The 23,047-nt window shown below is 37.7% G+C and overlaps 1 protein-coding gene across 1 annotated transcript in view; it reads right to left on the bottom strand.

Moving 5' to 3' along the window:
• ITGA9 (integrin subunit alpha 9) overlaps window positions 1-23,047 on the bottom strand; it is a 226,119-nt gene that overhangs the window by 34,623 nt on the left and 168,449 nt on the right. The window contains exons 23-26 of the mRNA XM_084226021.1: window positions 22,566-22,673; window positions 7,349-7,474; window positions 6,538-6,657; window positions 4,732-4,833 (exon numbers count right to left, since the gene is read on the bottom strand). Coding sequence (XP_084082147.1) covers window positions 4,732-4,833; window positions 6,538-6,657; window positions 7,349-7,474; window positions 22,566-22,673 — 456 coding nt within the window. The remainder of the gene's footprint in view (window positions 1-4,731; window positions 4,834-6,537; window positions 6,658-7,348; window positions 7,475-22,565; window positions 22,674-23,047) is intronic.

Below are 23,047 nucleotides of genomic sequence, written 5' to 3'. Positions count from 1 at the left end.
TGAAAATAACAACTTAACATGACAAAAACAATATGGCAGGAAATAATTTGCTGGCAAGGAGGCTGCAAAGCTGCTGGAGAAAGCTTCAGCCAGGTATTAAAAAGGTAAGCTGGGGAGAACTGGTTCCTTAAAATGCTGACTGTTTCTAAAAAATGAGAGGTTGGCAGTAGATTGCTCAGTGGAAGAGGTATACCCACATACATTGGAAAAAAAAAAAAAACCTGGAACATCATGACATCATGAACACTCTCCAGTGTGCTTCAACACAGGCTGCTTCAATACAGACATGGAGAACAGGCCAAAGTCTGGAGTCCTCAATGCTGCAGGCAGACAGCTAAAGCTTAGGTTCATGAATATACATTTAAATCTCTTTGCATAGAATATGCATATAAAGACAGCTTCCAAGTCTTCACAACCATATACTGACTTTTAGTAATTTTTTTTTTTGCTATTGTTTTTCTCCACAATATATTATCATTGGAAACATAAACATACCTAACTTCTCAGCAGAAAAAACCCATGGAGGATAACACTTGCCCTGGTTTAAGACAATTTAAAGAGAACACTCTACAGTGAGTCCTCTCCCTTAGTGTTAATCCCTTTCTGATAAGAAGAAACCAAATACTAGTAGATATAAGTGAAAAAATAGCAGTTTACTAGCAAGCAAAACAGCAACAGGCAAAAAAAAAAACCTAGTTAACAATCACTAGCTACAAAATTGCTATTTCTCACACACCCCCACCTGAGACAAAGAGAAACTTGAATCTGCAGGGTGACCCATCCTAAGATGCTGCCTGCCACAGCTGAGTGTGTGGTTCTAAAGACAAAGGGAAAATGGCAGCAAACCCTCCCATGAAGGTAGGAGCTTTTGAAGCAGGACTAGTGGCAGGTAGGAATTGCCAGGGTGTGTGGGATCAGTGCTCCTAATTGCTGCCGCTTCCTGACACCTGCTGGACTCTGCCAGTTTTGGTGCTGCTGCCTTGGGTCCCTACTCTGACGGAAGAGGAGGGAAGGAAGAGCAGACTTTCAGCACTGATGAGCGGTGCCCTGGCACCAGACCAGCTCTGGCTTAGTTCTGTCCACAGGTGCTGCAAAATAACAGTAAACTCTGAAACACTCTGAAACAGTTTCTGATTGCAAAATGCAGATTCTCCCCTTGCTACTGTTGCAAGTAGAGGCAAGAAAAGGCCAAGAGGCTAGCCACACAGGGAGAGAGAGCGATCCCTGGACGTCCCAGTTTTTAAAATGCCCTGGGCACCACCTCCCTAGTCTGTTTTCTGGTGCTGAGGTCTTAAAGAGACAGTAACAATTTTGGGCATAGATAGATAGGAGATACAGTTACATTTTGGGTTACCCTGGATATGCATTAAACCTAGAGTGACTGAACTGGAAATAAAAACCAGTGAACACTATCTAGAAAGCACGAAAGGTTCAAAGTCTTGATGGAGCATGCCTGTACTTAGTGGATAGCACCAGATAGCAGCCTTAAGCTTTACAGGTCATTGTGTTGCAGGACCTGCATACATTTTATCTGGGCTTCCCTTTTCTTGCAGTCAGCTTTGCATTCCCCCACTTTCAATACAGGAAGACTCAGAGGCATTTGGATAGTTTTGTTGTAGTAAAATCCAGTTAATTCTTCCTTCCACAGTTCCAAAATTAGTCCTTTTGCTCCTTAAGAGCAAGCCTTCTCTTCCTGCACACAAGCAGAAAACAGAAAAATGTGGGCTCTTTGATCTGGTATTTGACTACTGTGTTCTCTTGGAGCTTACTGTTGGTTTTGCTCATAGACCAAGAAGAAGAGAACCAAACCCTCATGGAAACTCATATGATGAAGAAGAATTAAGCATGCCTCCTGAAAATATGACACCAGTTTCAGACAATATATAGGGATGTTAATACCACTGTCATCACAGAGTCAAATCCAAACTCTGATCACCTTCTTCATGTGATTTGTCTAATATAAGAGCTCAAGCAGACTATTGTAAGCAGAACCAAAATTGCATAATTAAAAATCACATAAAGTCATATCCAAATCCAGAGAAATTATTTCTGAGAATTGCACAAATGCATATTTTTTTTTAAAGTGGGTTAATTTCAAAGACAGCCTGCAATCCAACTTAAAGATACTCACTCACATTCACTGTTGAAGTTTCTGACAGAGTTGGTGTATATATGGGTGGTCCACTGGTATTTCTTATACTATCATAAAAATACCGGCCTTTCTTTTCTGTTTGTCTTCTGTCTCAATTTATTTTCTTAGCAGAGAATTTGCACTCTGATACTATACACTATAATGTAAAAGTGCCAATTGAAATAATGGTACCTGGTCCTAAAAACCATTTAAATGTAATAATAAGCCCACATTTAGCCTTAGAAAGCAAAAAAAGGCCTTTTCAACCTTAGCAAAATAAAGTGTCTAAGAAATGTTAGGGAACCCTGTCATAAACAGTCTTATAGGAAGTCCATGCTCAACCGTACAGAAGGAGCTGCTATCCAAATGGATACAGTACAGCAGTCTTTGGTCAATGAAGAGTGCAGGATGTGCTTTAAAAAGGAAAAGAAGAGGTTGAATGCTGATGACATTTTCTTTCTCCAGTCTCTATTTCCAGCTAAATAGTCATGGCTTGCAGCAACTACTCTTCCCTTCTGCATTCCACATGAAGACAACGTAGAAAAATTAATATCTTGAGCCAAGCCATATGAACACGACCCTGTGCAAAACATATGGCAATACTGAAGCTGGGACATGGAAATACCATGAAGCAGAGAGGAAATGACACTCACATGAGAAAAGACTTGAAACTACAAATTAATGTTACATGGCTACAACATTTCCGGCATACTCTTTTACAGCTAGGGCTTCCCCGGAATTGGGAGCAAACCCTTGTTTGAAGTTTAAGATAGCTTCCCAACACATGCACAGTACGCTTCATAATGCAACTCAAGGCTTGTTGAAAGGCTTTCTGAGAATAGAAAAGGACAATTTCTTTTTTGCCTAATTTTCTTTTTTTTCTCTTAGCGTTAGATAACAATGAAATACAGTAGATCCTGCATTCCTAGAAAAAAAGCATTTCTAAATTTTGAACATTAAAAAAAAGCAATCCAACACATTTTATAGTGTGCCTATCATTCTTAGATATTCTAAAACCTTTAACAGTTGAAAATATTTGTCACAGAGATACTGGGTTCTTCCATTTCAGTTGAAACATGGCTATCACAGTCAGGTGTTACTTCAGTCATATTATAAATGGGTAATGCAATGGTTGGCTCTCACAATTAAGAGATGAATATTATGTGTATGTTAAGAGAGGTTTTATATATACATAGTTAAGTTATTTTTATATGTTCTACCCATAGTCCTCTTTCCCTTCTCCCTTATTTTGTTGTCACTAGGCAAGGCATTTAGGGGAGGGCAACCTTGTTACTAGGAGGCATGGCTTGGCAACATTTGACCACCAATCAAGCTGTAAGAAAGTGATCTCCACCAATGGATGACAGAGAAGGAGTTGACTGACAAGACTTTGGGAGGGGCCAAGGGTATAAAAAGCAGAGCATCCATGGTGTACACAAGCACTTGGCAGGGACTCATAGTACTGTCACGTTATTCCTTATTCAGTCCTTTGTTGTATTTTTGTTAAGGCTTAATAAACCTTTGAAATTTTAAAAGTGAGCATTGTTACTCAAAAGTCATTAATGAAATTTTGCCATACAATGTGTTCTGTGCAAGCTGCAGAACTAAGGAGAGGCCAAGCAATGTATTAACACTCAGGACTGCAGGCCACTTACAAGGCACATTCCTGGCAATGGCTATGTTTTTCATTTTAACTTCCAAGCCTATTCTATAAAATGGTACAGAAACCTGACAAAGAAAAGAAAACAGAATGGAAAAAAGAAGATTCTGTCATATAAAATAACTCCTTTTTCTGACAGGTCTAATGAAATAGAAATTCAAGACTACAGACATGATTGTTGAGGGATACATCTGGTGCAAATAGCTGGGTTTGCAAGCTGTAGATTGAGATGCTGATTAAAATGCAGATTGAGCCCTTTGCAGGAGCCCAAGACAAGAGGCTGTGAACTGGGTGGTGCCAGCCAGGTGAATGGACACTGAGACACAGCAGTAGCAGTGAAGTGCCGGACTTCTGGATAACAGTAGAAAGGAAGACAAATGGCACCAAAAAGGTAGGAGACTCAGGAGGAAGAGGGAGATCAACACAATATGTGGCATCAACTTGTACTTGAATTTTACCAGCTTAGCACAAGAAAAAAAAGTTAAATTAATTTCTGAAAGTTTAGACACCTTTTTGCATTTTCACAACTCCCAAAATATCACTAAACGCTTCTAAATATTTAATTCTGGCAAATGTAAAAAGACATCGCTGAGGTTTCAAGTCTCTTCTAGGTTTTCAAGGGAAATTTCAATTAGATTAATGCAAATGTTAAGCCTCAATCAGGACCGAAACCTAATTTTTTCATTAATACCTCAAGGGTATTTTAGCTGGCACAACACAGATCACTCTGGTTTGACATAACATCATTCACTCTGTTGACATGGTTATCACAGAGAGCCAAACCACAAAAACACAGTTCACAGTACTGTTAGTCTAGTCAAACAAAGTCTGGGCACTCTTGTGGGTTAGCCCAGGCACAAATTCCAGTTTGTATAGAGCTCTCAGTGATTTCCAGCCCACTGGGATAAGGAAACATTTCTCTTTAGGTTTATGTACTCACTGGTTTTTCTTCTGGGTTCCCATTGGGCACCTCCACCACTCTGAGGTCATGGTCCACCTGAAGCCTTGCCCTTGTGACAAACTGGATGACAGATGAACTGTCCTGAGAAGTAAAAAGAGAAAACTGGACTTAACAACAACAACAAAAACACCAACCCCCCTGTCAAAAAAAGCCCAACAAACCCAACAAGCCCAACAAACAATTGCCAGTATAATAAATACACCCAGACAATGCTTAGTGAAGGCTACGTTGGCAGTTAAGTGCCAGCCTGGTTGCAACTCTGCTTTGAAAAAATATTCTTTATGTTCATAACAGACAGATACACCTGAGCACATTATTTCAGATTAGAGCAAAATCAGGTATGTTAGTCTTTAAACACATACTTTGTATTTGGTTTGTTAATGTTTCCCACATTTACCATGAAAGCAAGACAGAGAATTTCCAATTTCCAATTACACAATACACAGGCTCAATATTAACTGTGAAAAATGTTCAGATTTGTTTTTCAAATGAACAGAAAAATGATATACAGAAACTGGGATAAACTACAATATATCCTGGGGAAGAACTTCTTATTTGAATCTCTGCAGGGCATCTTATTCACTGTACAATTCCTCTCATTAATACGTATTTCTCCAATAAAATGCCCCGTGCATTTTAACAGGCACATTTCAATAAGATGCCATTTCAACTTGCAGATTACTCACTTGTATGCAGTTTGCCTTGGGAAGAGTATGTAATAAGTAGAAAACAGCATGCACTGGTGATACTGAAACATGTGTAAACACTCTATATCTTTTAAAGGAGCGTTGCTAAAAGTAATCTTAGAAGGGACCCAGCAATGGGATGAATCCTGGCTATATCCCAAGAAGCATATTTTGCATACACTCAGTTACTTGTTTACATATTTCAGCATTTCTATAAGCATGTAACAAATACCTGAAACTTCCGGCCATGCCTGTGCTTCCTGTTTTCAAATATGAACAAACATTAACAGACTTATTGGTTTCAATTGGAAAACCTCAAGGCTATTAATTACTTTAGCAACTGTTTTCTAATAAGGGCTCTCTCTGATGTTTTAAATCTAACAGCTATGAAAGACAGGTTTTTTTTAATAGGTTCATGTTGTCAGCTTTCTCCTCCAATTATCTTATTCCCTCATAACCTTACAGCATCTTGCCAAATTTAGAGTCAGCATTTTTGTAAGTAAAAGAATATAGGTCAAAATGCAAAAAATTTTAAAATAGGTCAAAATCACAAAAAATTTAAAATATTTATTGTCTCATTCAGCAGCTTCAGAGATGACAGAAATTAACTGGCAACCATTTGTTTCTTGCCACAAATGTTAAGCTCAGCATTAATGTGGTCATGATGCATCTTCTTTGAATAATAATAATTTGAAGTAAAAATTACAAAATACTGCTATGTCTCTGTTTACACAGGAAGATAATACATAGCTGGTCACAGTTTACATTCACTTACATTTTTTAGAATGAAAACTTTCAGAAATCAATTAGATTTTCATAAATCTCTAGCCTAAATACCATGCACACAATTAGGGGTTTCATTTGTCATTTTTCAATGTATAAATTTCTGAACTACATTTATTTCTATCTTAATGGGTAATGGGTAAGAACTAAGATTAACACCTCCACACATACTGTTAATAAGTAGATCTGTTTTCTTTGATACCATGATTCTTTTTCACACACTGGTAAAGGGGAAGAAATGGAAGTTTTGAGTTCATTGGTTCACTTAAGCACACTTAAATTGGCATTGAAGACAACCTACAAGGAGACCACGTACCTTCTTGAGTATCTCGGTATTCAGCAGCATGTAGATATTTATGTCACAGGACTCTGCTTTAGGTAGTGAGCTTATGTTGCAATGTAAAATTAAACAAGATCTGCCTGGTCTTTCACAGTCCTACAGGAAATATGGAAAAAGTTGTTAAACAAAGGAAGTAAAATTAAATGATAAATTATAAATTATAAAATTCAATGATAAATGATAAACAGCAAACACACCAAAATACTAAGTTTTATAACTCCTATAATACAGCACTCTTGCACTGAAATAGCAGCTTTCAAGACCTGAAGATAGCTGGCTACAGATGCCTGCATGAAAGCAAGCCAAGTAAAATTCAGTCCTCTACAGAGCTGCTGAGCCAGACAAGCATTCAGGACTGAAAGGAATAGGACTGCAGCTGCACAGCAGCCCTTTGTGTGGGTCAGGCATCGGGGAAGTGATCTCCACCACTGGACAGCGAAGAAGGGGTCAATGAACAGAACTTTGGGAGGGGTTAAAAGGCGAAACCTCGAGTACAGTGCAGTGACCCACTGTTCCCACATGCCTTTGAGAGAGCAAAGGCTCTGGTTACCAAGTGAGTGCTGCCACTTCAGCTAAATCTCTTTCCACTGCACTTCCTGAAACCTCCTATTTACTTTTAAAAACCAGACAATTACAATCACTAAATGTTCCCCCAGCACATCATCAGTATTGTTTTATATGCTTCATAATGAACTATATGCTTCAGATCATCATGCCAAACCATGCAAAATGTTTTGTAAAATATGCTGGATGTTCAAGTGGTGCCATAAGTGGTACTGTTTCTTACCAATACTTTTCTGCCCGACTTCGTGAAAAAAGCAAATATTGTGTGGAAGATATTTTCATTTTCTTGAGGAACAACACATGGGCTGTGGTTTCTATGGAAAGAACAGCTTCCTTTGTCCTGACCAACCTGCATGCACAATTATAAATCACAATTATTATTCCGAATTAATGAAATTACACAAGAAGTTTGAATTAGCCTGTCTGTAAAAACACACCTAAATCTGAGCTAAAGGTCTAGACTCCTATTAATAGTCAAAAGAGAAAAATAACCACCTTGGGAGTCAAATAACCCTAAAGAAAGTATCTGAAGTAAGCTGGATAATCATGCACTGGAAATGCTTTGACTGGACACGATACGACTATGTCTAACCTAGCTCAAGGGTAAGAGTCTGTCTTGTGAGCGTTTCAAAATCCCTTCAGCCACTGCCATAGGCCATTTGCTGGGGAGGGGACAGACTTGCCCACTTGTTGCCTGCAGCTGGCACACCAGAGGTCAGAAGCACACCATAAGTTCCAGCCACTGCCAGCAGCTGCACCACTCTAGGGAGAGCCCCTGGTGGGTGGTGTGGAGTGGGCTGCCCAGCAACCTTGACTGCTTTTGGATAAAAATAGTTTTTCCAGATTTTTTTTGTCCCTGTTCGCTGTTGGTTATTCATTTGGCGGAGCAGGGAGTTTTGGAACAATGGATTGTTTGATGTGTTGTTTCCTTCATCCTCTCTCAGCTGTGTGGCCCAGGGAGGGGATTCTCCACCATTTTTTCTGTGTTCCCTGGGACAATCAGGGGTATCTCCTCTGCGTTTGTGCATGGATGTTGAACCATTTGCAGTTCACTGTTTGAACTGTGTATTTGTTGATTATTGCTGGTTTTTTCTTCACTTGAATCTCTTAGTATTTCTCTCTCCTTATTAGTGGAAAGGGGAGAAATTAAAACTAAGGGGAAGCAACTAATTTCAGACACCTCACCCCGTAAATTGTCTTAAACTAAGACAATAGTGCTACCCTTTGTACTACCTTTTTTGATGTTTTGGCCAACTCAGGTGCATCCCTGTTTATATCAGAACTAACAAGATAAATCTTTGCGTAAATGCACAAGCCTAGGCACTAAGTCAGTTTTTTTACCTTTAGCAGAAATAGTACAGAACCACCTTTTTGTGTCATTAGCTTATTCACTTGCCAAGAAAGTGGATGACTGAGCCAAGTAAGACTTGAAAAGTACCAAACTGATTAAATGAGCTTCAGTCAAGACAATCTTGCTCAAGAAAAGCCTTCTCACTTTTTGCAACTAATGAATACTTACTGAAAAAAAAATTACCAATATGTAATAAAAACTATGACAACAAAGTATCAGCAAATTCTTCCTGCTACTATCCTTAAAGCCTGTAAATGAGAGCGGGAGATTTTCTCACAAACCACCAACTGACATTCTTGCACATAGTGCCATTGACCTCCCCACATCCTCTGACATGATGAATGACTGAAAACTTGTACCTTATTAAATTCATAAATCCTTGAAAGAGGGAAAGAAAAAGCTGTTACAGATACAAAATTACTGTCTGATTCAGTAGTACAGCTTGTGTTAAATATTGTGAAAAAAGGAAGCAAAACCCAAAGGTTTGTCTAGATTTTAAATGCTGTTTCCAGACAAATGATATGCATGTCTCTTTGAAAAGTTATATAGATCACCCACAAATTCTTCATAATCTGTTCTCTGCAGTATGTATTCACAATGTGACTTAATATAATGTGTCCTTACATTCCCAACAAATATACCCAAAGTTCACAGTCTCCTTGGGCTCAACTGAAGATAAAGACTGATTTGTCTAGATCAACTGAAATGAATTTTCATTATTTACTTTAGGTAAGAAATTCACAAAGCCCACAGACATTTATTTGATATTTGATCTTTCACTGGGAAATTAAAACCATATCAACTAGAAGGCTTACGTTAAATTAAAAACTCAGGATCTATTGTGATAGATGAGTAATGTGATGATTGACTCTCACAATTAGCAGACAAATATCATGTACATAGGTTAAGAAAAGTTTTCTAGATTTATAGTTATGTTTTACCCCCTTGCATTGTTATCAAGGGACATCTGGGGTTGGGACATCCGGGACTGTCAGCTTGTCACTACGGCAACATCTGACCTCCAATCAGGATTTGAGGAAGTGATCTCCCCCACTGGACAGTGAAGAAGGGGTCGATGGACAGAACTTTGGGAGAGGTTAAAGGGTTAAAAGATGAAACCTCCATTGTGTGGGTGAGCACATGGTGGGAAAAATCCTTTGCTCCCAGTGCTGTAACCTTTTCTCTATTCAGTCTTTTATTGTATTTTGGATAAGGTTTAATAAACCTTTCCAAAATTATGAAAAGTGAGTAGCTATTTCTCACATCTATTAAGTACTTGTTCTTTATTCCTGAAAGTTTAAATTACAGATGTTATTAGACTTATGCAAGAGATACAGGAAGGATACAGTACAAGTTTCCATACTACACAAGCTTTTGGCATACTTCCTAAATAGTCCTGATTTATATCTTGTAAAAGTGCAATGTAAAAATGAGCCAAAGCAGAAGTGTCTCACAAGACTAGAAGGAATTGTCTTGCATGAAGCAACTTAAACCTGGTCCTTTCTACTTGAAGTAACTATCTTTTCTTAAACTGAAGATTGGCATCATTTTTAAAACACTTCAGCTGAAACAGAGAAAGGCACCTCCAGAGGATCAACTCTGAACTTGGAAATACCTTTTCCTCTCTGTCAACTACACAGCAATCCTATATGAGGTAGATTCTAAATTCAGTGTTCAGTCCATATTAGGGGGAAACATGCAAGAACTAAGCATCCTGTTACCTGCACTGCTCTGGAACAGACCAGCAGGTCACCTACAGCCTGTTCCAGCAGCCAAAGTCAGCAGCTACTTCCTAGAAGGCAGACACTGCTATCTGGCCAGCAGAATTTGGGGGAATTTAACCAGGCAGAAATTAGATTACACTTATCTGTGTACCTGTGATCAATCAGCATGTGGTGACAGGCAGCAGGCAGGAAAGGATGCAAGGCAGCTGGGCAGAAATCCATTTCTTTTGGCACTCTTGGAAGCCACAGAGCCACAAAATGGGGAAAAAATTAACAAAAAATTCTAAGTGGATGGATCCTCCTAAGGTAGAAGCAAATCCATCCTTTTTAAAGGACTGGCCACAGTTGATTTGGTGGGATATTTTTTAAGGTTTTTGGTTTGTTTGTTTTGTTAGGATGACTGTTAGACATATTTCACATCGTGTTATTCTCAATTGTTACATGCATAAGGGTTCAGTAAACCAGCCAGAAAAAACTTGTGGCAACTTTTCAATAAACTTTGTTTTCAATTACATATTCATCTGTAGAAAGACAACTAGTTAAATAAAATCTTAGAACAAAACTGTTTGCATTATGCTGAGACTGAACTGCATCTCTGAAATACAAATCATATTTTGTATTGTGAGCCTCATTGTGAGTTTCTTCTTGTTCAAACATGATGCTATCCCAGCCACCTTGTGGTACACAGACAAGGAAATTTCTGGCCAAATGTTTACAATTTATAGATGCAAGAACTGTACAAGTCCTCGAAAAGCAGTAGGAAGGAAGCCAGGCTCTTCATCAGACTTGGAGTTTTGGGGTACCTGGCATTCCAGAGCTTTTAAAAAATTTCCATTTCACCATTTCTCAGCAGCCTATAAATAGAAAAAGACTACTACCTGAGTGGTCTTCTCAGGATCCAGTATCCAACATCTTACAGAAACAGCAGAAGGAACTTTTTTTGAACAATGCATAGGATGTGGAAAGAGATGTGCACTGCTTTTATAATCAGTGTAAGAACTGTACAGAAGCCACAGAGAAATGTCAATATCTAACTTCTAACACAAATGAACAATTGGGGCAGGGAACAAGAGGCACAAAAGACAGGCTCTCTTAAATCCTACATTATGACTACAGATTGGGAAATAAAAACCTTTCCCAAGAGAGGTACCAAGTAGAAGTAGCCCTGCAGCCTTCCAAGAAGGGATTTCCAAGGAGCTTTGTTGGAGCTGTCTCTGCTGAAGGTTGTTTAATTCTGTTTTCCAGAATTATTAAGTCCTGAATAAAATAATTTGCAGTCTGGTGCACTGGTCTGGTGCCTACAGATAAATCTGTACTGGAAGTGTACCTAAAATCTGTACCCAGAAGAGGTAGACAAAGTCCATGTTAGCATGGATCATTTTACATAAAGTAGGCCAAAGAAAAGGGTAAACCAGGCCAACTGCATAGCATCTTCAGCACTTATGATCATATTACACATTTTTCTAACCTGCACTGAGTCTGGTGCTGCAGCCACAAATTAATGGCTGACCTAGCAGATTTCACTGAAAAGCTTTACATTGCAGGAAGAAAAGAGCCTAATTTCAAAGATCTTAAATTATTTTTTACTTTTTCCTCTTCTCTGTATTCAGTGGTCTATGTCATCACATACAATCTAGACTACCACAGATATCATGAGTTTTTTTGGGGTAACAGTGTAAAATTTTTGTAACACAGAGGTAAGTATTACTAATTACTGATCCTAGCCTTCAATTCCTGGAAAACATTTCTAATTTTAAAAAATACATTTTTTGCAAAGAAATTACATTTTCCAGATCTAGACTGAAAAGTTTGTAAGGGAGTGGCTGTCTGATGGAAAACCAAACATTTTATAAAATCTTTTCACACAGATTTGATATATCTATTATATGTCATTTTCATTACTAGAATGAAGCCTGCTTTCACTATGTTGAATGCCTTCAACCTTCACATGAGGCAAGCCAACATCAAGAGCAAAAGTAAAATCTTCCCACAGTTTTTACCGACAGTAGTTTCTTTTTACCATGTTTGGGATGTTCCCATTCTCTAGCAATGTCTTGTCTTAGGCTGCAAAATACTTAACATCAATACACACATCATGTTTTTTCTAGTTTTTACCTCAATTTCAAAGGTACTTTTGTCAAACCACTCAGCCCCAGTGTAAAGAAAGGTTAAAAAAATTATTTTGATATTCTTACTGTGGAATATCAGAATGATTAATGCAGTAGCAGAGCCTGCACTCAGATATCACATGCATTCTTGGACACCACTGGATGTCAGAATAGCCTTCAACATTTCTCAATAACAACACATTATTGTCAGGTGCCTCATTTAGACATATGTGGCACTTGAAAATCATGACCTTTCAGACAGTTTTTAGTGGCCATCCAAAATCTGAGGGACTCGTTCCAGAATATATGTGCGTGTCGCACCCACGTGTGTGTGTGTGTGTGTGTGTGTATTGTGTGTGTGTGTGCATGTGTATATATGTGTGTGTATATATATGTGTAGTCTCCTACTGTATTCAACACGTGTGCATATACTTGTAACATACATAAATGTAAGAGGATACAAGCCACAACATTTGTACTACATAGACTGTAAATGGCACCTTGCTTAACAGGCTTACCTGTCACCATAACTCTGCAAATTCTAATAATATTATTAATAATATTAATATTAATATTAATATTAATATTAATATTAAATATTCTAATAATATTATTAATCTGTCATTATGCAGAACAGCAGACAATCCCTCATACTGCCTCTACCCACACCATTCTGTCACGTTATGATTCTATAAATGAGCACACACTCATTCAGAGATAAGTTAGTCTCCAGCTTTGTTAATTTACTGTAAATTGCTCTCCCTCTGAAAATCCTATGAACATGCTTGAGAGACATTTAAATAGGACCACCTGTACAATGTGTTACTCTGCCAACTTTTTGTTGTCAGCACAAACCATTAAATTTCTCAGAGATAAGATATAACCACCAGAGAAAGCATACATGTTATTTCATGCTTTTAAAATGCTCCATCTGCAACAAGAAAGAAATTACTGCAGGATGACTTTAATTTATTCTGAATACTTGAATCTGAATTACTTTTTTCCTGCTACTTATAGGTTGAGCAGAGGCAAACCCATAAAGCACAAATGGTTTTTCATCATGTAAGATTACACCACTCTTGAGAAAAAGTGGCAGGAGGACATTTCAGAGGGTAACAGCTGTATATAAAACATATCATGTACACTCCACACACATCACGTCCTGAAAAGCCTGTAGAATTTTTAACAGGGCTGTATGAGAATATCATGTTGAATTTAGTGCATACATAGGGATCATCAGCTCTAACATCCCCTGCATGGTGTAGGGATTTATGAGAATACTTGGGCCTAGTTTGCAGCTCCAAGAAGGAAGTACTAGTGCAAAGGGGAAAAAAACACCACACATTTTCCCGGAAACACAGAGAATAACTAAGAGCTGCCCATGAAGCCAAGTCACCTGGGAGTGGTTGAAGTTTCTAGGGGAAATAATACAGCTGCTGCCTCAGCACATTCCTGTTCTGCTATCATCTCTGTTTCCCACCTTCAGGATACTTGCAGCATCATCTCTGCGCATCTGTAGCTACCCTCAGAACATGGCAATTTCTAGCAAGCCTTTGGGGCCTTTCAGACATTGCTGCAGTTTAGCAAACTTTTAGCAAACAGTTTAAGAGTTTAGGCCACATTACCTGTAACATAAACTTCACAGGTGAACTGAAAGCCAGTGGCCCCTTCTAGATTTATCCTCAACCCATTAACGTGCATCAAAGGCAAGATCTCCCATTTTTTCAGGGCCCTGTATCCAGCACAAGGTGTCAGCCTGGGAGAAGGAAATTAAATACAATTTAAAAATGGGCTGGACAGGACAGTTGAGGACCAAGCACCAAGTATTGAGGACCAAGTGGATATTAGCAGCTGATGTGGGGTTAAGTATGTGCAAGTGATAGGAATCTCTTGGAAGAATGAGACAGAAAAACAGGAGGAAAACTGGCTGTTGCTTCCAACAAAGCATTATGTACAATCTCCCTGTTGCACTGCTGCGTATAAGAAGCCAAGGGCTATTCCTGCATTTATTGACTGACATTTCACAAAATAAATATGTGAACAATTGTATCTTCAGCGCATTACTAATATGAAGATACAAAAATGTATCTTCAGCTCATTACTAATACTAGCAACACTAGATTTCCACTAATGCGAAAGAATTCATTATGATATTAAAACTTAAGGTTTCCAAGCTCTTCCAGTAGGTCTGGGATTCCCCTCTTCAGCTAAATCATCAATAGTTGTGGAGGAGGGCCTGGAAGTCAGTAGAACGAAGTTGATGCAAAGCAAGGTGGAAGGTGGAATCCAGACATGAGTGCATGTGGTAAAACTAAACCCACATCCAACCTCAGAAAAAGTCTGTGGGCAAGTTTTGGGAAAACATCATGAAACACAAGATATTTGGAACAGCAATATTACTTTCAGGAAAGATGCTCAAGGTCAGAACATAGGCCAGTCATTTCACAAAATTTTTAACATTGTTGAACTCTGTAATAGATGCCTTTCTCATCATCCCTGGGCTATACTAACTCCAAAGGACTAGGAGTTTGGCTGTGGTCCGCCAGAGAGTTTTTACATATTTTCTCCTGTATGTTTTTGTTAAACTGATTTATTTATGTTTGAATAACTAAGCAGTGGTTCAAGTTTTCAAACTTGAGAAATAAATAATAGATGTGTTTGTCTGTCTTTGTTGCTAACCATAGCACATTCATCCTAGTATTAGGGAAAAATGTATGCAAGTATTCTGATTCAAAGATACTGATTCACCCTTTATTAAGTGAATGAATAATTGATAAACAGGGTTAATCTAACATGTCACACTGAGAAAAAAAGGGAACTGACAAGAAATTCCAGACAAGGTCAGACTCAACAGTAGACAAATAAGTTATGTAAATATGTTATCTGACTACTTGCACCATATGCCAAGAATGTTTAATATTCACAGATAATGAAATACGTTTGAATCAGAGCAGTCTTGTTGATTCTGGTAATAAATTTAAGAGCCACTGAAACAACAGTAAGTAATTTTAAAAATTAACCCACTCTATACAACTCTTGAAAGATTTTAACTAAAAATAGCAGTGATGGCACAGAAAGCCATTAGTCCACAGATCCAAGAAGCAGCCTTACAAGGCCATGAGAAGAGACAAGTGGAAACAAAGTGGAGATGTTAAAGCATTAAACCAGCTTAGAGGGGGAGTAAACCACAGCTCTGGCTTCTGCTCCTCTTGACAACAGGAGAATGCACCAGATGCATATTTGGCATAAATCATGCTAACCTGATTGGAATGCCTTTAGATGTTTTTCTGATGCACTTAATGTATGGCTTAATTAAATAATCAGGTTTGATAAGCATGATTCTTACAACATTGGCCTGGTCTTGGCCCTGCAGCCTGATTGCACATACTTAGCAAAAATTTCTAGAAGTACTGCTCTCAAGAACTAGTGATTCCTACCCAGTTTTGTGGCAAAAGCAAAGATCTTTTCATATAAAGTTCCTGACTTACAAGACAGCAGATTCTTTCCTAGACACAGCTGTACATGCCACATGTACACAGTAAGAAGAAAAACCAACCACTTGGTATGATTTAACTCTGAGGTCCTCAGAAGGTTCAGGCCTAGGAATGAATGACCACCACCTTACACAAAAATCAGCTTACCACTAACATTCATGTGCTCCCTATATCGGCCTCTAGCAGATGAAACCCAAGAAAGGGTCCCTGAGAAGTACTTTTCCTCTCCCTATGACGAACTGTGAAATGTTTAACCAGCATATGAGGCAATAGGTAATTCTCAGGGTATGTCTCTATATTAAAAGCCCCTAAGATGACTTGGCATTTGATGTTCCTTCAGCTAGGTTCTATCTCTCTATAATACATCCTTTTCTGTATTAAACACAAGTAAGCTCATGTTTGTTCTTGACCTAATTGTTGGACTTTCTCTATGGGCTGTATTGATGTTAGGATGAGGAGCTCTGAAGACTGTGCAGGTAAGTACATTCCCTGTACATCCCCTCAAACAACTCCTGTGTTTTGTTTCACTAAAGCAGACTTTTGAATGTATCAGAAAAGAGCCTAAGATCTAAACTCTCTGTAGAAGCAGTGGAGAAAAGGTAGGACTTTCAACGGGATGATTTTCCTTATCTATTGTAGACAACTGAAGACTAAATGGGTCATTTTCATCCAAAAAAACCTCTTGAGGGGTGGAGGAGATATAAAGTTAAGCAGAAGATGTCATTTGTTTCCAAGACATCCTCACAGTTTCCTCCAAGAAATGGTTTATTGATACTTTTGATACCATCTGGTACCTTGCAGAAGACTGGAATAATGTACTTTCAAAACCGGAGATGAATCCAATACAAGATGCTTATTTTCACTCTGATACATGAACAAGGAGGAAAACCCTTCTGTCACCACATATACACAGATACCATTGTTTTAAATGCTTCCTTGGTTTTTTGCTTCCTTCATTTACACCACAAATCTTGCACTTTATTAGAGAAGAGAAAAGCTAGTCTAAGAGTCAGGATTTAAAACAGAACTGTGTGTTAAAAGAATTTACCAAGCAGTTACTGCCTGAATTTCCTTCTTCATTGTTTTTGGCAGGAAAAGCTTTACCAATGGAAAAATGGTGAATTCTTACACTCACTCCTTCAAAAGAAAAAAAAAAAGGAAAAAAAAAATTGCAGACTTTCTTTTCATTCAGCAGGAGGAGCTTCCTTCTCTAGCTAGGAAGCTTACAAAAAAACCAACTATATATATATATTTTTTTCCACACCACAGCAAAACTCCTGATCACTACATGGTTACTCATGGTAATCTGCCAAACTTCCTGCTTCCTCCATCATTCTGATAACAGATTATTTATATATCCATTCTATTTCACATCTTTCTTTATCTGAAATTCCTTTTTTTCAAAAGGCAAATAAGCCATCTTTTTCAAAACTGGAATTCACATATTCAGCCAAAAAAATAGGAGCTATGTGCTGTTCCCAAAGTAGCAACAGTTTCAGCTGACCAAAAATATCAAACAAACTCATTTGAAAGGCCATGATTTTTTTGGGGGGACAGTGTTGTAAAATTTCAATACCTAGGTAATTTGACAAATTTTACTTTAGTTATGAGCTAATCATGAGCAGGCCACAATTGGACAACAATATCGTGTTGCTGTGGTCTGATTTTATATATGGATCACAGTGGTTTTTCCCCATGTTTCAATGGACTTGATTTCTATATGAGTAGACTTTAGTGAAAGACAATTATTTTTTTACATTCAAAATGCCTTTTCCAAGAACATCCTCTTTAGAGTTTTCAAAATAATCCACTGCTTATACAAATACCATAGCACTTTCATATCTAGAAGATTTGGTCAAAACAACTGGAAAATGTCAAAGAATTTGTTAAAATCTGGTTTCACCTAAAGATTCCAACTAGGAAGTCACAGAAAACTTTCTTCAGTGTTAAGAAGTTTTGCTCCATCTCCAAGGATGCATTCAGCAACGCACAAAAAGATTATTTTGAAACACTGAAAATGCTGTGAGCTCTGACCAAGGCACAGCTCTTGTATTATGATGCAGATGGCAAACTCGTCAGTTCATCATGCTGACATTAGAATTCTTTCTGAGCTGCTTTGCAGTCCTCCTCCCTGCTCCTGTCTAAAGGGTACTGTGCCATGCTGGACCACAGTGTATGCTTCTGCCTCTCCTCACAGCCATCCTGGATGTGGAAGATGCACTAGTTTCTCCTGCAAGAGACAGGCCTCCTAGGCAAAGCCAGATTCAGTTGATATCACTGAGGTGCTCTATGCTGGGGGTGGGGCAGGCAACACCTCCAACTGCTTAAGCAAAAATGTTTTCAAACAGTCATTTAGAAAGCAATTCAAGTGAAAGAGGCAGGGAGGTCAGAAAGTACCTGTACAATTTTCTGTACAAATTTCTGTAGAATATATTCCCTGGAATGAGTAATTACCTCCAGTAATCTAGCTATATTTTTAAATATGGTGCCAAAATATGTGTATGCCAGAGTGTGTGTAAGTCATTGAAATAAGAGACTACATGCAGGATGACTAACACAAAGGGCTAAAATAAATCTTGCTGTAAGTGTAAAATGTTCCTGTACAATCTTTCTGTCAAATGTCAATTCATTTTACTTTTTTCTTTCAACATTCACAGGAAGAGATCAATCAACTTAAAAGGCAACCTGTAAAAGGAATTCTCTTCAATTCTTCCATTAATTCATAGTTTTTCTTTACTTTTTAAAAATCTTACTGATATCAAGCTATCATATAGGAACAATCCAGATCTCACCTGTGTAGAAAGAAGTGTGAAGTGAATATGCCAAAAATAATAGGACAACTGGAGGACTTCTCTTTGTCCTTGCAAGAGAAGGACTTTTTATTTTGCTCCCTAAACAAGAAGTGATGGGAAGGGTTGGACCAGGAACTAGTGGCCTGGGCTAACTGGCCCATTTAAGGTTGATTGGTTGAAAGGTTGTCCATTTAAGGGGTCAGGAATCACAAGACTGAAGTACAACCCATTTTCCCCTCTCTGTAAATAATTCTCAAGGTTTAAGTTTAGGAGGCTAGAGAAAATCAGGGAAACTAGATGGTTTCTGTATTATCTGTGATGGTGATAATATGTTTTTTTGTATTCTTGGTACTGATTCACCAAGCAGGCTCTGCTTAGTCCCTCCAGAGGAGGGAAGAGGATCATCCAGTTCAAATAGACAAATTTGGTTTGCAACTGTATTGTATTTACCTTCATAACTGTATTTACCTTCAATGAAAATAAACCAGAAGGCAACAATCTGATCCAATTCCATGAAGCTAGCACAAGAATAATCCTGGACACATCATTAAGTTATGAACAGCTTCAGGAAATACCGTGGTTAGTTTAGTAGGAACTCCCATGCTGAAAATCTTCTTGACAATCCTAGAAAGCAGCTCCTTGGCTGCCAGCCAAGGTCTGGTAGTGCTTCCCTTGCCCTTGTGGAAATTACCGATCTTTCAGTTCAAAACCAAAAACATACACAAATATAATGAGCACTGTTTTTCTTCCTGGAAGAATAGATATCCAATGGCTTGAAGAGTGGAGAATATACCTTTATGTTAGGACTACCTTCTCTTCCTGCATGAAACTCTTCTATGTCATCATCTACACTATTCTATCACCACACTTTTACTAACAAGATGAGGTAATTAATTTATTATGTTTTTAACCTGGCTGGTTTTTACCCTTTGCAAGAAAGCAATACAAAAATTCATAAAAACAAACAGATACTATTTTGAATTAAGTGTTTCCAAAATATCATTTACCACTGCAGAATGTGAGTATTTACTATGTAAAACCAACGTCAGAGGTGAAATTTCCTAGCTAAAATTATTTGAAAATTTCTTGTATCTTCTATTCATTAAAAATTAATAGGGAGGAAGTTCAATTGTTTTGGGTTTTTGTTTCCCTAGTTTTCTTACAATTATCCATTTTTTTTGTTTACTTCTGGCTTTTACTGTTGATTCAATCCCTTTGTATATTGGGGGCTTTGTTGGGGGAAGCGCTGCAGAAACTGCAGCACTGCTCCCAAGTGCCCTTGAATTGCATCTGAACATCTCTAAGGCAGAAGTACAAGTGTCAAAACATCTCCATGATCTGAATTTGTCTCAAAATAAAAAAAAAGTTAAAACAGTTTCTGGAATAAAGCCAAAAGCTCAGAATGGCAGGGAACAGAGGAAGCATGAGGGCTGTCATTTCCTCTAAGACCAGCAGATAATAATTCCTATTAACACCTCCCAGAGATACAGACTGTTCCAGTGAGCCATATGTGACTGTCTTCCTGCTATTAATTTTTGTGCCTGAAAGACTAGCTCAATCAACACAAGATGAGAGAGCTTGCTCCTGAAACTATCTTGTGTAGTTTATGTGTATGTGAGAAAAACTCCAGTTTGACTCAAAAATTTCACTGCCTTACTGTGTATCAGAGAATGGCAATAGAATTACTAGCTTTAAGATACCATTACTAGCTTTAAAATACCAATTATTTAAAATATCAATACATATTACTAGATTTAAAAACCATTATGTCATCGAATACCAAGTTCTGTATCAACAGTGTGTTTTATAGATAAATGACAATTCCTAATCATCTGTATTAGTGACAGCTATTCTCAAAGTTTTGTCAACACTGACAGCTAGAATGGCTAGATTATAGGCATAGAGAAAATAATGACAGAAACACCTGCACTGTCTGAAAGGATTTTATTACCTTACTATCTTTATTGAAGTCTAGATTCTGGGAACAAGCAAAAGAAGTAAAACCTTGAAATATTTAATGATTATGCTTACAAAAATTGTCTTGGAGAAACATGTGTTGTAAACCATTTTCTAAACCATTTTCTTTTGGGTTTCCTTATTTAATTAGATCTATTCTATGAAAAGCTAAAAACTCCATGATTTTAGTTCCCTTTTCAGTCAATAAGAACTCTCTGGGAGAGAGCAGTAGGAAAGAGAGTGGGATGCCTTCTTTGTTACAATAATAAGACTTGGGATACATTGGTTCTAGTAAGATTTGGGATACATTGGTCCAGTGCCTGGCTCTGACACAATTTTCTTGTGTAAAGTCAAGCAAACATTTTAGTGTTCTGATTATGTATCTGTAAAGCAAGGATAACAACCATCCCAGACAGAATTTTCTTGGCTTACATTTATTAACATGCTAGAGTTATTTAGAAAGTCACGTAGGAGAATTCTACTGACCATACACCCAAAATCAATAGTCAAAATTACTGGAATGCCAGTGTGTGAGGCAGACATCTCTCATAAAAACATACTTGCCTACTACCTGCAAAAAGGTCTCACAACAGCAGTTAGCATTTCTACAAAAACAAATTTCAAAGTACAGTTCAGTAAAATATTGTGCAGAGCAATGCAACCTGTTGTTGGGGAAAAACAATACAAACCCTGCTAGCATTTATTACCACAGTGCTCAAGACCACACCACTCCTTTATAGAATGACTGACTTTAGAGGAGATACTGACATTTGGGGAGACAAAAGCCATTAGGAAGACTTCCACCTCTCTGTAGGAGAGAGTGAGTGAACACTCACTCTCTCCTACAGCACACAGAGACCAGGGAACAAATAAAGAAACCAGTCATGATACTTTGGCAGGCAACGTGTCAAAGGAAAGTCATCTTCTGTATATAAAACTGGACTAAATAAACATTAAAAAGCAATGCCACATAAAATTATACATATGCTGGAGAACTAATTAAGTCTGGTTGGCAAATTGACTATGCACTACTATTGCTTCATACAATATTCCCATGTTTCTCAGTCATTCTGTCTTTACTGCCCATCTGTAAACCATATCTATATTTATCTCATACCTCCCAACAGCAAAAATCTTGGAAGCCTGATTAGAAAGGTCTTTCAGATCTCTATTTACACATGTTCAGTGACACTGTTACCTACATAATAGGTAATACTTTTCAGCTAAAAGGCTAGAAAAGTAACCAACAACATGAAAGTATAATACTTCCTTTCAATAATTCCAAAAAGCTGGTTTCATTTCACAGAGGCAGATTACTCTGAATTTCAGCAATAAATTTACCTCAGTAGTAAGGTTTCTGTCTTTTGGCCATCACAGTGTAAATGATGGTATTTTAGTGGTCTAACAAAGGTTTTGAAATAAATAAATAAATATTAGAAATTAAATCTAAGAATTTGTCTACCACAGTTCATGTTGAATTTCTTTGAAATTGACACAAAATTAACTTTTGAAAAGCACTGTGTTGAAAGAAGAACTTTCTCTATTATTTACATTTGTTAAAAGAATACTCAAAAAGAGCAAATTATAACATGGACTATAGCAAAACAGGTATAGATAATGTATTCAGACCTAGCTGATAACCACAGAGAAAAACCCAGGGAATCTGAATCAGCTTGATAAAGCATCCTACCAATATTACATATACCATTTATTCCTGATTAAGAGACAATCCTCTTTGCAGGTGTGACTTGTGGGAGTGTTCTTTATATTTCCTTCAGCATCAGCCTGACCTAGCTTTACATGGCATTGTAGGAAACCAGGAACATACAACTAGTTGTCTTTGCCCTAGGTGAGGGAGAACAGCCAATAGCTGGAGGCGTTCAGCTACTTATGATCTGGCTACAGATGCAAAGAACCTTTGATTGTCTTAAAAAGCAATGGTGGACTTCTTTTGTTTTAGTCATCAGTCGCTCTCAGTGCCTCTCTGGGCTCACAGTACATTGTAACATACTCACCATCATCTGCTGAATATGAAATATTTCAGCTCCAGTGGCAGAGAGGCGGTTTGGAATTGAAATATCAAGAAAAGCTCCAGGAAGAGTGCTTGGTCCAGCATTATAAACCTGTAAGAGAAAAAATAAATACAAATAAAATTACATACTTGACTTCTCATAAATGGGAAACTACAGTAGATTCAGAGCTGGGAGTACAGGTAAATTTGAAGAAATACAAGTACTTTGCAGGTTTTTCATTGTCTTTAGACTAAGACTTCTTTTTCAAGCGTCAAAATGAAGTTAAAGGATTAGCTTACCTAACAGTCTTCAGGCACAGCTCACATATCAAAGGAGAAGCATTTTTGCAGGATAATTGCCAGCCATCAATACAAACAGTATATTTTATAGAGAGAGACACTGCTAGTACACTGAATGTTTTGGTAATAAAATCTTGAAGGCTATAAGAAATATTACTCTCAGTTAACATTCTCATTTCCATCTGT

This window comes from Fringilla coelebs (assembly GCF_963513975.1).
Source record: "Fringilla coelebs genome assembly, chromosome: 1".
Taxonomy (NCBI): Eukaryota; Metazoa; Chordata; class Aves; order Passeriformes; family Fringillidae; genus Fringilla; species Fringilla coelebs.
The sequence above is the reverse complement of the archived record's forward strand: the minus strand, read 5'-3'. Positions and strand labels throughout refer to the sequence as shown.